At 33.3% G+C, this 17,616-nt stretch overlaps 2 protein-coding genes across 4 annotated transcripts; one reads left to right on the top strand and one right to left on the bottom strand.

Annotated features, from left to right (window-relative positions):
• The first annotated feature begins 579 nt into the window (after positions 1-579).
• LOC111064126 (invertebrate-type lysozyme 3) lies at positions 580-9,970 on the top strand. 3 transcript variants are annotated; one of them, XM_039424153.1, is made up of 5 exons: positions 580-642; positions 4,240-4,530; positions 6,750-6,935; positions 8,103-8,176; positions 9,570-9,970. In XM_039424153.1, exons 2-5 carry the CDS (start codon positions 4,464-4,466, stop codon positions 9,732-9,734), a joined length of 492 nt encoding a protein of 163 aa, XP_039280087.1. In that variant the 5' UTR covers positions 580-642; positions 4,240-4,463; the 3' UTR covers positions 9,735-9,970. The 3 variants fall into 3 exon arrangements, with proteins under 3 accessions (XP_039280087.1, XP_039280102.1, XP_039280094.1); XM_039424168.1 differs by lacking the exon at positions 580-642 and adding an exon at positions 1,373-1,688; XM_039424160.1 differs by lacking the exon at positions 580-642 and adding an exon at positions 3,216-3,396.
• Positions 9,971-11,038: 1,068 nt separating this feature from the next.
• LOC111064139 (WD repeat-containing protein 73) lies at positions 11,039-17,228 on the bottom strand. Its single transcript, XM_022351821.2, has 5 exons — positions 16,953-17,228; positions 13,910-14,111; positions 13,537-13,624; positions 12,583-12,888; positions 11,039-11,670 (listed from the first exon to the last, which is right to left on the bottom strand). Exons 1-5 carry the CDS (start codon positions 17,003-17,005, stop codon positions 11,222-11,224), a joined length of 1,098 nt encoding a protein of 365 aa, XP_022207513.1. The 5' UTR covers positions 17,006-17,228; the 3' UTR covers positions 11,039-11,221.
• Between the last annotated feature and the right edge of the window lie 388 nt (positions 17,229-17,616).

The raw sequence follows: 17,616 nt of genomic DNA, 5'->3' as shown, positions 1-17,616 counted from the left end.
TAAAGTAGGCCTGATTAAGTGCCTATTAATGAAAAAGACTGATTGGATTGACATATTCATACACAGGCAAAGAATCAAGAAGTGATTTGATCTGAGATAACCAATAGTTTATTTCAAGCTGCAAAGCATAAAATAAATTGTTGACTATAACTCAAGTTGAAGAAAAAACAGGAAACAAAAGATATTCTGTTGCAAAGATAAACGGACGTATTTAGCATAGCAGCGTGGGATGGTGATCCAACATCATGGGTTCTATGTGAGTGGTCGAACGAGAGAGAAAAATTATCAGAGATAAATGCAGATGTGAAAGAGATAAAAAGAGAAACAAAATCATTGTTATTGTGTTATAGACGGTTGTAGGTTGTAAGAGACACCAGGTATTACATTAAAAATTCGTTACACTTCATCATAGCTTCGATAAGTATCTTATTTTTAAAACGACGAAATGGGGTTCAAGTTCACGAAATGGGCTTCATTGAATTATAGTATTATGACGTCTTCAAGTAAGGAGAATACGCGGAACCAAGCGCCCTTGGCCTTCACATTACTTCTACTGAATGGTACAGGTACAGCCAGTTGATGTTAAAGAGTTCATGGTTGAAGTCTGCTGTGAAGTCTCTGAGCAGGAGTTTATCTCCTACGGTGAGTTACATACGGCGACACGGTAACGTAGATGGTTGAACAAGAAATTAGGTAGGCCCAACTGGTGATTATTGTTTATTTCTAGCAGGCAGAATGATGTGAAAGAGCTTTGAGAATTGTTGTTCAAGTTTAAACTTGCTAGAATAATATAGTTTGATTTTCCAAGAAAAGCATTGTATAAGAAGAGATCTTACTGACTTCATACCACTTGGTCAAGTCACCGATTGATTTTTTTCATCAGATTGCGTGTTTATTGAGATTGAGATAAATAGTAAACATAACAGTACACCAACAGCTATGTACAGACATATATTTTAACAGACATTTAAAAAAATAATACTTCGTATCTGGAGTAGGTAACCAGATAGAGGAACGTCGAACATGATTGAGGAATTTTATTGGAAATATTCTCGTTTAAAATTATGGTTTCAATCGATGATAAAAAGGGAAAAGTACCAGATATGCAAACAATATGAATTCATTAATTTTATTAATTGGTTCAGTTTCATTAGGCCTATTTCAAAAAACAGTCCATTGTTGTCCCAACATTTGCACGCGAAGTGTTAACCGAATTTGGAATTTGGCATTGTATCAACTCGTATTTGAACCTGACTACTACTTCCCACACGTGTTCGACACCGATTCGGATGGCAAACTGTGATCAGAATCACAAAAAATTGGTCTTCTGCCTGCTCGGCCCACAATCGGTTGGATCAATGTCAGGCAGTGGGTGTCGCGACTCGCGAGTGTCACCTCAGTTCAGGTGTCTCCGCATCTGCACGCCATGTCATTGCCCTCGTTATAGGCCGACCTTCGTCAGCCTGCAAACCCGTTTCCAACTTATTTCAAATGTTTCCAAACAGCTATGCATTTCTACAAATTGATACTTGCCTATTTCAAAGGAAATAGGTGTTTTAGCAACTTTATTTTGGTTACTAATGAATTTTCCAAGTTTGAATTATTGTCAATCGACAATCAGGTTATATTATTTATTATCTTCCAAGAATCATCCAGTTAATAAACTGAAAAAACCCAAACAGGATTGTGTAAGCTGAAAGCAAAATTAATTAAAATGAAAATAATAAATCACTGTACTATAAGTAATATTATGAAGAAAATTCTAATTTTTTCAAACTAAGGAGGAAATGCCATTCAAAACGAAAGTTCTGTAGCCTACTAAATTTTCATGTTATGCATTCTTTTAAAAACCAAAAATATTATTGATGAGCTGGAAAAAGCCAGCTCAAAAAATTGTTAAGCGGGAAGAATATAATTATAGTAAACCAGTATCAATGCAAATTTCCTATGTTTATCGTTTTAGAAATGTAACGTATTATTGTTTAAAATATCAGTGGAATTATTAAACTCAAAAAACCTTGGGGAGTATTGTAAAACCAGCTTAGATTCAGGTGAAATAATTTATTGAGAGCCGGATGATGAATAATATAGGATTAGAATATTATTCTCACTTTTTCCTATACTAGAAAAATTCAAACTATTCAACCCTTTTAAGGAGAGAATTTTCCAACGTAGAAAAGTCTTTTAATTTTACAAATTACGATAAGCTATCAAACTAAAAAACATAATATATAATTGGGGTTCGCCTTATTCGAATCATTGATCAGTCATTGACTGGGTATTTTCCCAAATACACTAAAACTGCTTTCTGATAACTTGGACAGAGTTATCAAAGCATTCTCTCAAATTCACTTAAGAGCATTCAGATTGACAACTGCGTATCACAGACTAAATTAGTTTTTAATTGCCTGTGAGGTGAACTCTATGATAACAGCGAATCTTTAGCACCTTTAATACACAACTAAATCCTTTTATTGTGTGAAAAGCATAAGTGAATAAGTAAATTGGAATGTTGATTTCAATTGGTAGATCATTATAGAAACGAAAAGTATAATAATTATTAATAAAATACGGCGATTTGAAAAAATGTCATAATGAATAATGACACTTAGATAATAACTAATAGAATCCAAAGAAATATTACTTTGGTGAATACATTGACCTTGGTTTAAGTTACTATAAAACAGTTTAATAGTCTACTAAAGATGTCTAAAATAGTCTACTAAAGATGTCTAAAATAGTCTACTAAGACCATGTTTACTGTGAAGAATGTTTTTTTTATCATGAACAAAGCCTCCAAGGGATAATGGACTTCACACTGTTCCATAAATAACCTTGAAATAATTTAATATATGCTGTAATTTTACAATTCGTTTTACAGATAGAAATAATGCCAAGCAAATCTAGTTGAACTACCGTAATTGAAAAATGGAATGAATAAAAGTAATTTTGCATTATGGGAAATCCACTTCAATAAACAGAAAACGCTCTTGTATTTGTGAAAGGAAGTGGAAGAGATTTACAAAATGATTATTTAATCAATGATTGGAGAAAATCCTTTCAATTTAATCCATTAGTGAATAAAGGTTTACTGATTGAAAATGTAAAGCAATTCTTGAGTCAGCATATTTTGATCCGAAATAGATTAGTAGGCAAGATTGAACGATAATTGCATTAGCTCTCTAATCTCCACAGCTTTCAATTGCACCGAAATATAATCAGATTCCAAAACCAAGGCTACGCTCCAGGAAGAAGGCTCAAGAACATTATTAACGATTTTAACCTAGCATAGTTATGTGTTGAGTCATTAACAATGTTGAAACATATCTCAATGACAGTACGGTAGGTACCGTACTCCCCTAGACGGCCTAGGAAGGATAGAATATCATAGAATAGGTATCATTACCGTTCACTACTTTGCAACATAATATTTTATGTTTATTACATTGTTAGTATATGTTAGTATGAGTATGGTGATCTTGTGGTACATCTTTTATGAGGCAATTTAATTTCAAAACTAAAGATTTCAAAAACAGGTACGAAGGATAGGATATAGATTTTTTGAAATGTATGAGATTTTTGTTATTTATCGATTGCTGGTTATAATTACGTGCTATAACCAACTCAATTTTTTTACAGTACGGTATCGTTTTTTTAAATTACTTATACAATGAAACTACCACATAGAATAGAATAGAATATGGAAGATGGCTATCTTTCAATCTTCTATTTCTTAGTTTTTTGCTAAGGAGGATCAAGTAATGACACGTAACCATAAGCTTGTACGTAGGTAAGTGGAGGGATGAACGAGGGGACCTACTATTTTAGGTAGGTTCCGAACCACAGCAATCAGAGTTGTTTTGCCTTGTGATTATCTGAAAATACTTTACAAACAACTGTTACGATGATTCGGATTGATGTTCTGAACTGTAAATAATAATTCAGATATCTGATAAAGAATATAATATGATTCAAATTTTATTTCCCTTACACGTTGTGATTCAAACTCAAAATTAAGGCCTGCTTCCATGTAAGATTCTCTTCAAGTTTTCCTTGATCTACTTGGTAATACCTATTAGTAAAAATTGAATCTTCCTCAATGATTTTTTTCACTACAAAATTGAGTTTTCCTCAACTGAGAGCTCAAGAGAAAACCTCTCAATGTGACTCACTATTGTATGCAAACAATGCCCTAAGACAAATGAAATCTGTACCTAAGCTCCTGATTTTGTTTCTCAGTACATTATCAGAATGGACTGATGAGATTGAGTTCCAAGTAGGAGGATGTTTTCCGAACTGGTGGTAGGAGGTGGGGAGTCATCAGCCAACAAGATTGAAATGATGACGTCACGAAGCACCTTTGAATAAGTGTGCGGCGAGGGGGCGACATCCACTAGTGTGATAGTGTCAGCGTGTGAGTGTTAGTGTCAGTCTGTGATCAGCGCCTGGACCTTGCACTAGCCATGGAGAGAAAAGCTCATCTAATCACTGCTGTTGCATTAGCTGTGCTAGGAGTCGCATTTGTCTCTGGTAAGTTCCAAACACATTTTGAAGTATAAAAAATTTCGTGTTTTAGAGTAGCTACTGTATATTATCCGTGTTCAGTCTGTATAGATTGAATTGGTTATCTTACAGAAAAAAATGAATCAGGATCATGTTTAAGTTATTACAAAAAATGAATAATTTCACGAGCATAAGTTTCATGAAACATTTAAAAAATAATTATAATTTTGAGATTTTTAGATTTATTTTTAAAAAATCGACAATTATGGAAATATTGTTAACATTTTGCACGATTATTATTTTAAACTGTAAATGGACATCAGCAGTTTTGTTAGATGGAAATAAGTTTATTTTTCAAGTTTGAAAACATTGCTTTCGAATAGCTAAATATTTTAGTACTATTGATGTTTGACATAGTTGGTGCAAAATAGATTACTGCTATCTTAAGAATGTGTATCGAGAACATGTAATTCAACCCAATGAATAAATGCATATTTCAAAAATATTCGGTTAGAGCTTGTAACTATAAGAAATGATGACTGACTACATTAGAATGTTAATTATTTATTAATAGTACTGGTAGTATCAAAAAGGGCCTGAGCTCGATAGCTATCCATACCAATACTATAGTACGGTATACGGTAATTAATTATTATTATTCGGTAGCAATGGTATGAGAAAATCATGTAGTGTAACTATCCTGAAGCTCAATAAAATGTTCGATATATTTTGCCAATATTCAAGCACTTATCCACTTGTTTTCAATATTAATATTATGACGTACTCAAATTATCTTAATTAATAAAATAATTTAAGAAATGCATTTCAGTGCAGTCTAGTGAAATTATATTAATTTATCAAATCAATTCTTGCAAAACACATTCATTTGAAAATAATATTTAATGATTAAGAGTTGAATACAGCTTGTAAATTATCATATTAATGATTTAAGAAGTGCATTATGGTGCAGTCTAGTAAAACAATATTTATCAAATCAATGCTTGCAAAACACGGATTCTTAAAAAAAAAGTTTAATGATTAGGAGTTAAATACAGCATGTAAATATTTATAGAGTAGTTCAGAATGATAAGCAGTATAGAATTCAGAAAGTTGACCTAGTCTCATATTTATCTCAGAAATAAATGGTGCATAGGTCAGAAGTTATTCACAATTATCATTTTTTTATGCCAATACTATTCTGTTCAGTAACATTTATCAAATGTATTAAATTTGGTCAAATAGGAACAGAATGAAGACGATTTCAATTCACTTGAAGAGAATAAAATGAAAAATTCCCCGGCTCTACTGGTTCATTTCTAAATAAGGACGTCTTCATAAAATGTGCTTCTAATAAAACACAAAAAGAATTTCATCTATCTTCAACCTACAATGAAGTAACAGATAATTATAATCTGCAACTGGCCTGAACTCCTCGTTAGTTGAGGAAAATCAACTACGATAGGACAATGAATAACGACTTATGAATATAGCAGAGTAGTTTTTTATTGAAAAACTATATTTCTTAACTTGAGAAAATTGCTATTATTGTACAAGTAGTATTCCGCTAAGGGAGATAATCACTTTCTGTGTGGGATTCCGTAGAAGTAGTGAACAGGAATCTTCAATCTTAATAGCTTGATAATGACTATTAATAAATTTTCTAAAGAATACTCAAAGCAACATTTCTCCCCACAATACAACTGATTGAAGAAACAGCGGGACGATTACATGAATAATCGAAAATATTCCACTTGGTTTTCTTATGGCATGAATAAATAATAAGGTTAGTGGTAGTCAACACACAATTAGCCTACGTGTAAAAGTCCATATATATGAATACGATCTAAGCTTTATGCTTGAAAGTGTGTAGCCAACATAATTACCCTATTTTGAATTCATTATCACATTATTACTTCTAAATAGAACAATTCAAGTGACAATGAGAAAAAGATGCGAACAATAGAAGTTCATGAAAGTGCGATCAAATTAAACATCGAGTATGATACTCATAAATAACTAACAACAAATTGAATGATTTTCTAATTCCAAACATGGGTAGTATAAATGATCATAAGCTTAATATTAACTTGTTTAATAAAGTAATGTTTTATTTATGAAACGATTGAATTTATCTGAATAGTAAGAATTTACTGCAGGTTAAAGATTTCAAACTTGAAGAAAATAATTCAATTCTATTCAAGTGGATGGGAAATTCTAATTAGATTTTGCTTTGCTTTGCCTGACAGGCCAACTGGCAAGAGTGGAGCCGGTGACAGAGATCTGCCTGGGCTGCATCTGTGAAGCAGTCTCCAACTGCAACCGATCACTGGCATGCGAAGGAGATGTCTGCGGCATCTTCAGGATAACTTGGGCTTACTGGGCTGATGCTGGAAAGCCGGTTATCCTCAACGACGATGCAAATGCGGAGGGCGGTAAGTTCATTTAATAAAATATGTAGACATTTATTTTTACAAAATGAATAGGATAGACTATTTATTTGATGGTTATTTTTCTCATTAATTTAAGTTCTGTTTGTGTAACCAATCATAATTGTGTAAACAATGAGGCTTGTTTTGGCATGAAGTTGTAAGCCTCTATATTTTGTAATTTTTCTATTGTCCTAATAAATGAATAGAAACTTGGAAATAAAAAGCGGTGGTGCGCTGGAATTTTAATAGTTGAAATAATGCTTGAAAGTCAGTGTTTCTAGTGAAAATCTATAGAAGTTGGCTACTCCAGAAGTTCAATTTCTATATTATTCCCCTCCACAATACTTATGAATATAATAGTCAATTGTCAATAACAATTTAGTCTTGATTAATGTTATAATATTTGTAATTTTCAATCGCACTCACTGCTGGCGAACAAGTTCCACTTATGCCGGTAGTGCTTTTTATATAAATTTACTTATTTATAGTATCTATCATATTTTTAATGTAAGTACTGATTGTAAAATGTTATGGCAAATAAACCAATTTCAAAATTTCAAATAGGCAAATTTTTGGGCAAAAAATAGTTGGAGTTACTCTAGAAAGAATAATAACTGAGAAATTTATTGTAGTATTTCTGAAATAAGGTTCTGCAACACAAATAATATGTGTTTTATATTCAATAATAGGCTACATAATTTAAAATCAAAACAATCACAATATGTCAGTCACTGACTTTCAATATCCTTTATTTTCCAGGATTTAAATGAGTTATATTATATCAGACTAAATAAAAATCAAATAATATATGAAAATAGTGGTGTTTGTTAAGAGAATACTTCTAGGTGTGCTGAATCCATTTAGTGACGACAAAAGTTACCAACATAATTTTGAGCTATAATAAGTATTTGACGCTAGAAGCATTCATATTATTATAAAAGCGTCTGGTTCAAGTACACAAAAAACTAGTAGTTCTAATGAAATCTCATTCCTAATATTCATTATTATTATCATCATACTTAGAAACTTATACATGATCACGATGCAAGTGGAGATGGTTGAAAGAGAATCACAAATTGCAATTATTTGATCACTCTAATAACGTTATTGTAAATATTTGTTAGCATAGTTATATACGTACATTAAAATAAATAACGTTGATTCTTACAGCATATTCAAGATGTACAAATGACCCAGTATGCGCTGGAAAAGCTGTCACTAACTACATGAACAAGTTTGCTCAGGTAAGAAAATTTCCTTCTTGGAAATAATTTTTATTTATCTTCTAATATTTCTCAATTAACATCTTTGGATTTCACTGTATGTGAATCGAATACTTGTATATCAGCTTTAGTTGACCGAAGTATTGTTTATTTGGCGGTTTTAATTAACAAAAATATACCTAAAAAAAATCTATTATGGCTTGAAGTAAACGTTGAGTTAAAAGGTCGAGTACAATGAAAAAAAGCAAAGCATATAATTTGTTAGTGCAATCTGGAGCTTATTCTAAGAAAGACACGCCCATTTCCAAGACTTCCTTCTCACTCGAAATTTATATGGACGCTGAGTTTATATACGTTTTAGAGAAAAAACACATCAATTAAATGTTCAATTAAATTAAACCGACAAGTCCGCTGGTTATTAATTTCACCTCAAAACGTATAAGTTTTTAAAGGATGAACACGGATAAAATATATTTGAGTTTGAGAGCTTATAACTTATATATGTAAAATAAAAACATTCATCGTCTGACAACTATAATTTCCTACTAGTCATCATCATTATTGATAAATCCTTACAATCCTTACATCATCATGTTATCCTTACAAACTATAACAAGCTCAATTCATCAAATAATTTGCCTGTGCTTTTGAACAGCAGTTAATTTTCTAAGGTCTTCAGGAATTCATAGAAAGGTTCTCGTCCTTGAGATATGTCAAGAGTGCTAATGGTCAGCACTTTAGTATGATTCATATATTAGATATTCAAACTCATTCAATAAATTGATAGCCTACTTGAAAGATTACAACTACGGTTATTCTAATTCTAAATATCTTAAGGACAAATGTTTTTTTACTTTTGAGATTTAAATTTTGGACTCAATAACCCGAGGAAAATAAAACGAAATTAATCCGAGGAATCAATTTTAGGATGTGGTTAAACTGGACTCGGAATCATCTGTGTATAAGAAGTGGACCTAAAATATGATACTCTACTTTCTAATCTCATAATCTTTGCACTATTTTTATTCATAAAAAGTGATTGACGTAGTTTTGGACAAATGCATATTACACCTTCTCATCTCTATTGTCAATCAATGGATTAAATATTTTACTTGTGCTCCTTCAATACAAACGAATAATAGTAAATCAAAGGTTTAATAAACTCAACACTGAATTCAAATTTTCAAACTCATTCAATGAATAAACATGGTGAGATTTACTTTAACCTGTCAGAACTCTTTAAAAACACCAAAATCAATGCTTCCCGTTCAACCAATGACAGTTTGAATGGATTTGAAATGCCATGGCACTTGAAGTTTGAAGTGAAAATTACTAAATAGTAGAGTTTACAAGTCTTTGTTTTGTAGTTTGCAGTAATTGTTAATAATTTAATGAGAGTGATGTTATTTTGCAGGACTGCAACGGCGACGGTGTTGTGAACTGCTACGACTATGCAGCCCTGCACAGGCACGGAGGCTATGGGTGTCGGCAGGCGCTCGACGCTCAGTACAACGAGAAGTTCACCAACTGCCAGCGTCAAGTCGAACAATTCATCCAATCCAAGCCACAAGTCGTCTGACTACTTCAACTCAATTCCAACTAATCAAGTTTATTCAATAAGATTGTGCCATACGATATTATGCCAGTTGATATTTATTTATATTTTTATACACAGTACCGTATTGTGAATTTGAAAGAAAATGAAACTGTATTGTGGACTAGAATAGAAACGTGCTCAGTGTGAAAAATAATAACTGGTCGATACAATTGTGACGAATCCATTAATTAATAAAACTTCACAAATCACAATGTGAATAGTTAATTACTGAAATGCTCCTCTCAATGCGAACGTACACAGCAGTAGACAGACGGAGAAAAAATTCCTCCCTCCCTCCCCAGGTGTTCAAATGTTGCAACGCAAAAGACGTCCGTCTGTCTCCATGATATGTTTGCTCACGTCTGCATGAAGAAGTTTGATTTTTTTCTCCGTCTGTCTGCTGTTGTGTGTTTGCCTCTTTGTTTAGTTTAAAGGTCCGATCTAGGCGTGAATTTATTGCAAGCTAATTTCTCTGTGAAAAAACGTGACAAAATATCGTGAAAGATAAACGGAATTAGAGAGCATACCGACTACATTCAAACTTTCATTTGATACCAAGCTTTTCGCTGATAACACAATGAATCAAAATAGATATCAATTTGTTATACAGGGCTACCACTTTAACTGGAATAAAAAAAAACATCAGGGTTTCCATTTAATATTTTATTAATACATTAATTTTATAAATTAATAAAATTAGAAATGGTACCTGATGTTATTTTTATATCATAATAGATTCATATATCTATTATATTTTGATGTTATAATTATCACTGTATAATATAAAAGATAGAGCTGAGTCTGGGTCTGGCTTAACCAATAAACCGAGGTCTGTTTTTTTCAAAAAGTGGATAGTAGGGCGTGCTATATGACGATTTTCCAAGTCTAGTATGGATAGAAAAACGAAGGAATAGTTCCAGGCCATTAATCAATAAGCATTTTCTTGAGTCTCTCTCGAATATGTTTATAGTTTTGTTAATGGTTCATTCAAGTAAGGTGCACATTGTTTTAGGATCGTATAAACCTAGGATACCAGGCTGGGACATCAAGTTAGAACACCAATTTCCGAACAGGTCTCAATCAGTGGGGTCTGTTTGTAATAGCAGCAGTTTGTTTGAATGCTCTACAATAACTCTTGGATGCCAATGGTCATCAATATTAATGGTTCTATTAGAAGTCTCAGATTTTGTGGCTGAACAGAGACACCAGTCGAACAAAAAAATCTTGCGTCTCTAGTATAATAAGTTTTCAAATTGAAAAACCAGAAAAATACAATACAAAAATACTTTGCATTTGCATTTTGGGCGGAGTTTATCTACTTTGTATGAACACATTACATGCGTGACTTGACCATTTTTTTTCGAAAAACTGTATTTCAAGAAATCGGTACATTTTTCAACATTGAAAATGCAAAACTACATAGGAATGATTCAAGATAATAAAACTTTAAATTTGAAGCTTACTTACTTTCATGTATTACTTTTAGAGTATTCCCACAAATGAAAGGTCATATTTCCAGCACATGATGCAACGCCATTACTGTTAGTCCAAGCATGAGATAAAACAACTGAATTTTTATCACAGTTTTCCACATGAGAATGTCCGTCGTGCGTGAACAACGGTTCGAAACCATCACTGACTGTTCTATACACATAGACATTGTTGTCGAAACCAGCAAAAGAAAAAACACCATCAATGTTGGGATTGAAGTTCAAATGCAAATTGTTTGGATTTGTCGTCTCTAAACTCACATTACATTTTGACAGAGGTTCCTTCCAGTTTCGCAAATCACAATTCAGCAAACATCCTTTACTGGACAGCATGACCATTTGATAGCTGGACTGTTTGTAATTTTCCCCTATTTTGGCGCTCGCATTGTATTTCGAGTCAAAAGTCCAGCTATTACCATCCGAGATACCTGCAAACAAAAATTTAATGTTGTCAATTGAATTTGGGTTAAAATGCTATCAACGTAGGCCCTAAATAGAGGTAAAATTTCAACCTACTCTCACTAGGTACATTGAGTAGAACGGCTTATCCGTGGACAACAAGAAAAACTACTTCACACCTACACAATTATTTATAACTAATATTATTCAACTTCTCCTTCCTTATGATCCTTTTCTTCAACATAACCATGCTACACTGACTGACGATAACACTCAACAGAGTTGCTGCGTAGCCTGTTCTTCCCATGTTAATGTTGACAATAGATGATATTAGTACTTGAGCATTCAGTTCCAATACAATTTGATATAAGACTTGATGTTATTGATTTTTGTCCAATACGGATAGAAACACAATTTAGTGAAAAGTTCCGAATACTTTGATAAATAAACAACTACTTCAAATGCTCAAGGATACTTGAAGTAAAATTATTAAAGATTTTTATTGGAGAGTAAGTAAAATTCGAACTTATAAACGACAAAAACGCCAACTTGCAGAAATAGTAAGACATATTATCTGGTGTGACAGTTTAAGCAAGAAGTAGTTAGCTTGTTCAATAATAACGAATATATAGTATACCACGATCTGTAAAAGAATTTCTTTCATAATACCATGGGATGATGTGTAGCCATACTGCCAGACAATACGACCTCAACAAAATACAACTTAGCTCGCACTTGATTCTACAATGGGCATCAATATTAAAAATGTGGTTGAAGTAATTAATAGAAATTCAACTTGAACATGATTGTTTAGCGTGAGTGCGTTAATTAATAATTCAAGTCTAGTATTGTCTCAATGACGTATCTATAACAAAAGTAAAATTCAGGAGAAATTTCTCCAATTCAACTGAATAATTTGTAGTTAAATATTTTAAACTCACCATTACTCATATGAAGACTGGATTTATTTGTTCTTAAATCTTGAAGAATGATGCTTCCAGTTTCTATACAGCAAACTGTTACCACATCTCTTTCCATGTACACAGAAATAAGTTCACTATTCAGACAATCCTTATTGCAAGATGAGAATGGAACTTCTTGCAGAACTGAGTTTGCATCAATGTCAATGAGAAATCCATTTTGTCTGGTGTTTTTCACAATAAACACATGAGGAGTATCAGCAGATTCCACAGCAAAACGAGGACTTACAATCGAACTTATCACATTTCTGATACTTTCAATAGATCCTAAAAGAGAATAAACATTATCAATACTTTTTTTATTAAAATAGCACTGAACAATCAATTGTAGGACGTATCGTTGGTTATGATGAATGGAGTACTATATCGATATTTTTACATGAAATGATTTCATCAACAATAATTATATTTCAAGAAATGAATGAATTCGTCATGTTGTATAGATAGTCTATAGCTATTAAAAAAGTTTCAAAAATATTTAGGATGAAGTCTAGTAGAAATTTGCATGGAATTTCGATTAATGAAATTTGAAGCGATCGATCCTGAAGAAGTACATCTAATTGATAATTTAACAAACATTTCAAATGTTCAAGACTGATGATTGTGACGATGAAGAAGACAAATAGGACTGGAATTTAATTGGAAAACCATAATGAAACCATAGACAGATTGGATGAAAATAATGTAAATGAGCACATTGCTATCGTGCTGAACTGCGATCGAGACTTAACCGTTAAGTTCACTGCCATTCTTTACAATGTGTTTGTTTAACATGAAGATCGGTCGCGAGCGCGACCCAAACTGAAAGCTAAACATCGAGCTGACCGTTCTGTTCGTACCCGTACAGTGGCCAGCTTCAAGAAGCAGGGCTGCTACTAGATGACAAAAAGTAAGATTGGAATAATTATGATTCACCTGATTGGTCTGGAAGATTATAAACTGAAATACCGGCAATGTTTTCTTCACTGACTATAATTCTTCCTTTTCCATAATGAGCTCCTATCTGAAAAAAGCAACCATGCTGTTATTTAATAATATGTTAACCAATGCCAACCCCAGTCTTCAAACAATGACATCATGAATCAATTAAGAGTAGTAAGAATTAGTAATCACTGTTGTATTTGTTAATGATTGGTCTGATGAAAATAAAAAAAATATTTTTATACAAATTAGTACAATGTAATAATTAGTGAATTTGTATATTTAGAATGGGTTTGTGTTACATGAAGGTCATATCTCTTCATTATAAAGCTTGAGAAAACTTTGAATGTTCAGTTGTACCACTCACCTGCCGAATTCTATTATTAAATAACTTTCCACAATTCAACTTCAAATCTCGGCCCTTCCCTTGATTACTTGAAGGGAGATGGAATTCTAAAATCTCTGAACCACTTCCTTCGCAATTACTAGTCAAACAAATACTGCGATCGTTCGTTAATGCCAACAAATTGGAATGTTTTTCCAACTCAAACATGTTCAAAAACTTATACCTGAAACAAATAACCATACAATTATCACACTATACCAGCAATAATCAATTATGGTATTATTATTCAAATAAAATTTATTTCTATTCTGCTAGAATATAAAATAAAATATAATAAAATCTTACGAACTAACATTATACAGAATTCAGAAAAAACCTGCAAAGGCATAAGCCTGAGCGCAGAAAAACGTACAAAAAAATTTCGAATTACGTAGGAATTATGTGGCAAACCTACATAATCAATACAGCACATATACAATATCTCAAAGCATACATGTTGAAATTGTTCTTTAGTTGATTTAATAAGGGGGGAAATGAATGATACAGTCCGGGCGCAAATGTCATTCCGTGGTCATTTTTGAGTAACAGCCGTAGAAGATGTCTCAATTTCTTCGTTAGGTCTAGCATAATAAGAATCGTGATGATGATAAGTCGAAATCACAGGCAAACACCTCGGAACAAGATGGTCGCCAAAATTTTCAGGGTTTTGCTATATCGCTTGTATTTCAATAACCGTTCAAGATATTGAACCGTTTTTTTTAGAAATTTTAAATCTATGAAATTTAGAGCGTTTTTTCAACTTTGTAACGATATATATCTTCATGCGCTGCACTTCAAAAAATGAGTTCTCCATCGTCCTTTAAAGAAAAACCTGCATGATTTCTGGTGCGTTTTTCCATACGCATGAGGTAACAAGCTAGAACGATAAAATCGATTTTTTCATGACTACTTCAATCTTCATTTGTAGGACCATTAACCAGCCAGATGAGCTGGGTTGGTCATCACGTCAAAAATACAATATCACACAGAAGTTTTTGACAACACTGTCACGTCAAAAAATAAAACATAATGGCATAGATGGCTAAACACGGTGATGGCCACCAAATGTCAACTGTAGACTCCTGAAAAAATTCACTCAAGGAAAAAGATGGTCTGGCACGCAGCCAGGACTTGAGTCTCCTTTTAAACTCACTGTCACTCAAATGACGCACAGATGGAGGTAGCATATTAAACATTTTAATAGCGATATTGGGATAACAGTTCTGAGCCTTACTTAGCCTACATCGAGGAACATTGACTTCGAGAGCATTTCGAAGTGATTAGGCACTCTGCAACCCCCTCAAATTCACTGTCAGATTGGTATTCCTAATACCAACCAGGGAAGCAAAGATGAACTGTGAGAATCCCGAGTCTGGCGAAGAGTGGCCTAAAGTGCTCCAGATGACCACTGGATGACAATATCCGAACTGCCTTCTTCTGCAGCATAAGAATACTCTCACAGTGTAAAGAGTGTCCCCACAGCAGTATTCCATAGATAATGTGACTATGGAACAGTGAATAATAGGCCATAATCAAATGTTCCTCAGTCAGCAAGCACCTCAGTCTTCTCAACAGGTAGATCACACGAGACAATCTTCTGCATACAGCATCCACATGAGCACTCCATGTTAACTTTGGATCGATGTTAAATCCCAGAAGCTTCACCGGTTCATTCAATGAATGATTGGAGTGGTTTCTCAGAGTGCACATGATATTCTGTGTCTTGCCGACGTTGAGCAACAGCTTGTTCTCCTGAAACCAGCGTTCTGCACCAGCAAAGGACTCCTCCAACTCAAGGGTGGCAGCTACAGGCGAGGATCCTCTCCCAACAAAGGTTGTGTTATCCGCAAACAGCAGCTCACTTCCGCCGACTCTCAAATCGTTCATATGCAGGATGAACAGGACTGGCCCCAGGACAGAGCCCTGCGGTACCCCATGCCGTACATGCAGTTCGCCAGATGATGCACCCCGAACATTCACTATCTGCCTTCTGTCAGAAAGATAGGACTTGAAAGTGTCAGCAACAATGTCCGTTATACCATACTCAAGTTTGCAAGGAGAAGCTCATGAGACACACAGTCAAATGCACGTGACAGGTCACACAGCCTCACTGCCACAGAATCTCCACTCTCGAATGCATCAATGACTTCGTTGATCAGGGCCAGCAGGGCGGTTTGTGTGGACTTGGACTTTCTAAAGCCATGTTGTCTATCAGACAGCAAACTATTCCTCTCAAGATGTCCATTAGCTGATCCTTCATGGCAACCTCTAAGATTTTTCCGAGTAAGGGGGTAACAGTGATTGGTCGGAAGTTATTCTTGTCCTTCTCATCTCCCTTTTTGTATATAGGTACAGTTTTGAGAGATATCGGATTGGTTTTACCACCAAAGTGTTTAGAATTGACCAAACAATGATGTTTGAGAGAATCATCTCATTTCGACAACTCTTTCCATTAACTATTCAACTTCAAAAACTTGAAATATACATTTTTCGGGGACAATATTTTACTTTCCACTCTGTATATTTATTCGCAGTAGACAAACACTAGTATTATTGGCACAGTGTTGTATAATATTCCCAAAGCTTCAAAATGACATCTGGTTGGAGGCTGTAAGTCCATATTTTACGGCTGGAGCATCATCGGAAAAAGTGCTGTTTGCAGCGGAAAACACGCTTTTTATACCAACAATTAGATAACCGTGTAACTCATGACTCCTTGAAGGTACAGACTTGGGAATGGTATGACGATGTTTATTGTCGTAAATAAGTAGCTAGTAAGAAACAAAATTAATGAGCCAATAAAATGGTCGCAGCAGAAGCCAAATTTTTTCAATGTTAATTGCGTTGAATTGTGTTCTTAAGTTGAAAAATGCGGTTAAACTTTTGGTGGATGGTATTGTTTAATTTTATATTTCCGTAGTCATTTAAAAAAAAGTTTAAAAATGTCATAATGTAAAACACAGTTTTTATTGATAACTTATTATATTATCTATATTACTAAAAATACAGCGATTGGTGTACTAACCTCATGATTGAATCAAAATACCAATCATCTTCATTTACTTCCTCTATACTCATTTTTATACTAAGATGTATATAGACCTATGTAATATTTTTTAAAGTTGTGCAAAACGTTCATGAAATCATTAGCCTAATTTTATGCACATGCCGGTGTTTTGAATAAATATAGTACAAGTTTTGTAATTTTTACTGCAGATTCAGATTCAGAATAAGAATGTAAACAATAATAAAAAAGAAATCAAATCAAATAACCTCAAAAAATTTCAAATCCACAAAATTTAAAATCAGCTGGTCTAACAGGTGTTAAGTTTCTTTTGAGAACTCTTTCAAATAAAATAAATGTTTTTTTATCGAAGAAAAGTTTTTTGGATTGGAAAAAATATTGAGTGAAGGAAAAAGCCAGTTTTTTTCAAATGATTAATGAAGTTTCCAGAGTTTAATTCAATCATCAGTCTCTTTACAGTAGGGTATGAATACATTATCAAGAATTTTTCCAAACTTCATAATAGATAAGGAAATAAATATTTTCACATGATTTGATGTAACATTGCATTCAATCGTAATTGATTGGAATATTTCATGAACAAAATGAAACTTCATCTTATCATTTTCAAAGGTTGGTCAAGTGGTTGCCAATGTCAGCTACTGGCAACTATATACATGTTGTT

Source organism: Nilaparvata lugens, chromosome 1 (genome assembly GCF_014356525.2).
Source record: "Nilaparvata lugens isolate BPH chromosome 1, ASM1435652v1, whole genome shotgun sequence".
Taxonomy (NCBI): Eukaryota; Metazoa; Arthropoda; class Insecta; order Hemiptera; family Delphacidae; genus Nilaparvata; species Nilaparvata lugens.
This window is presented reverse-complemented; position numbering and strand designations above follow the sequence as displayed.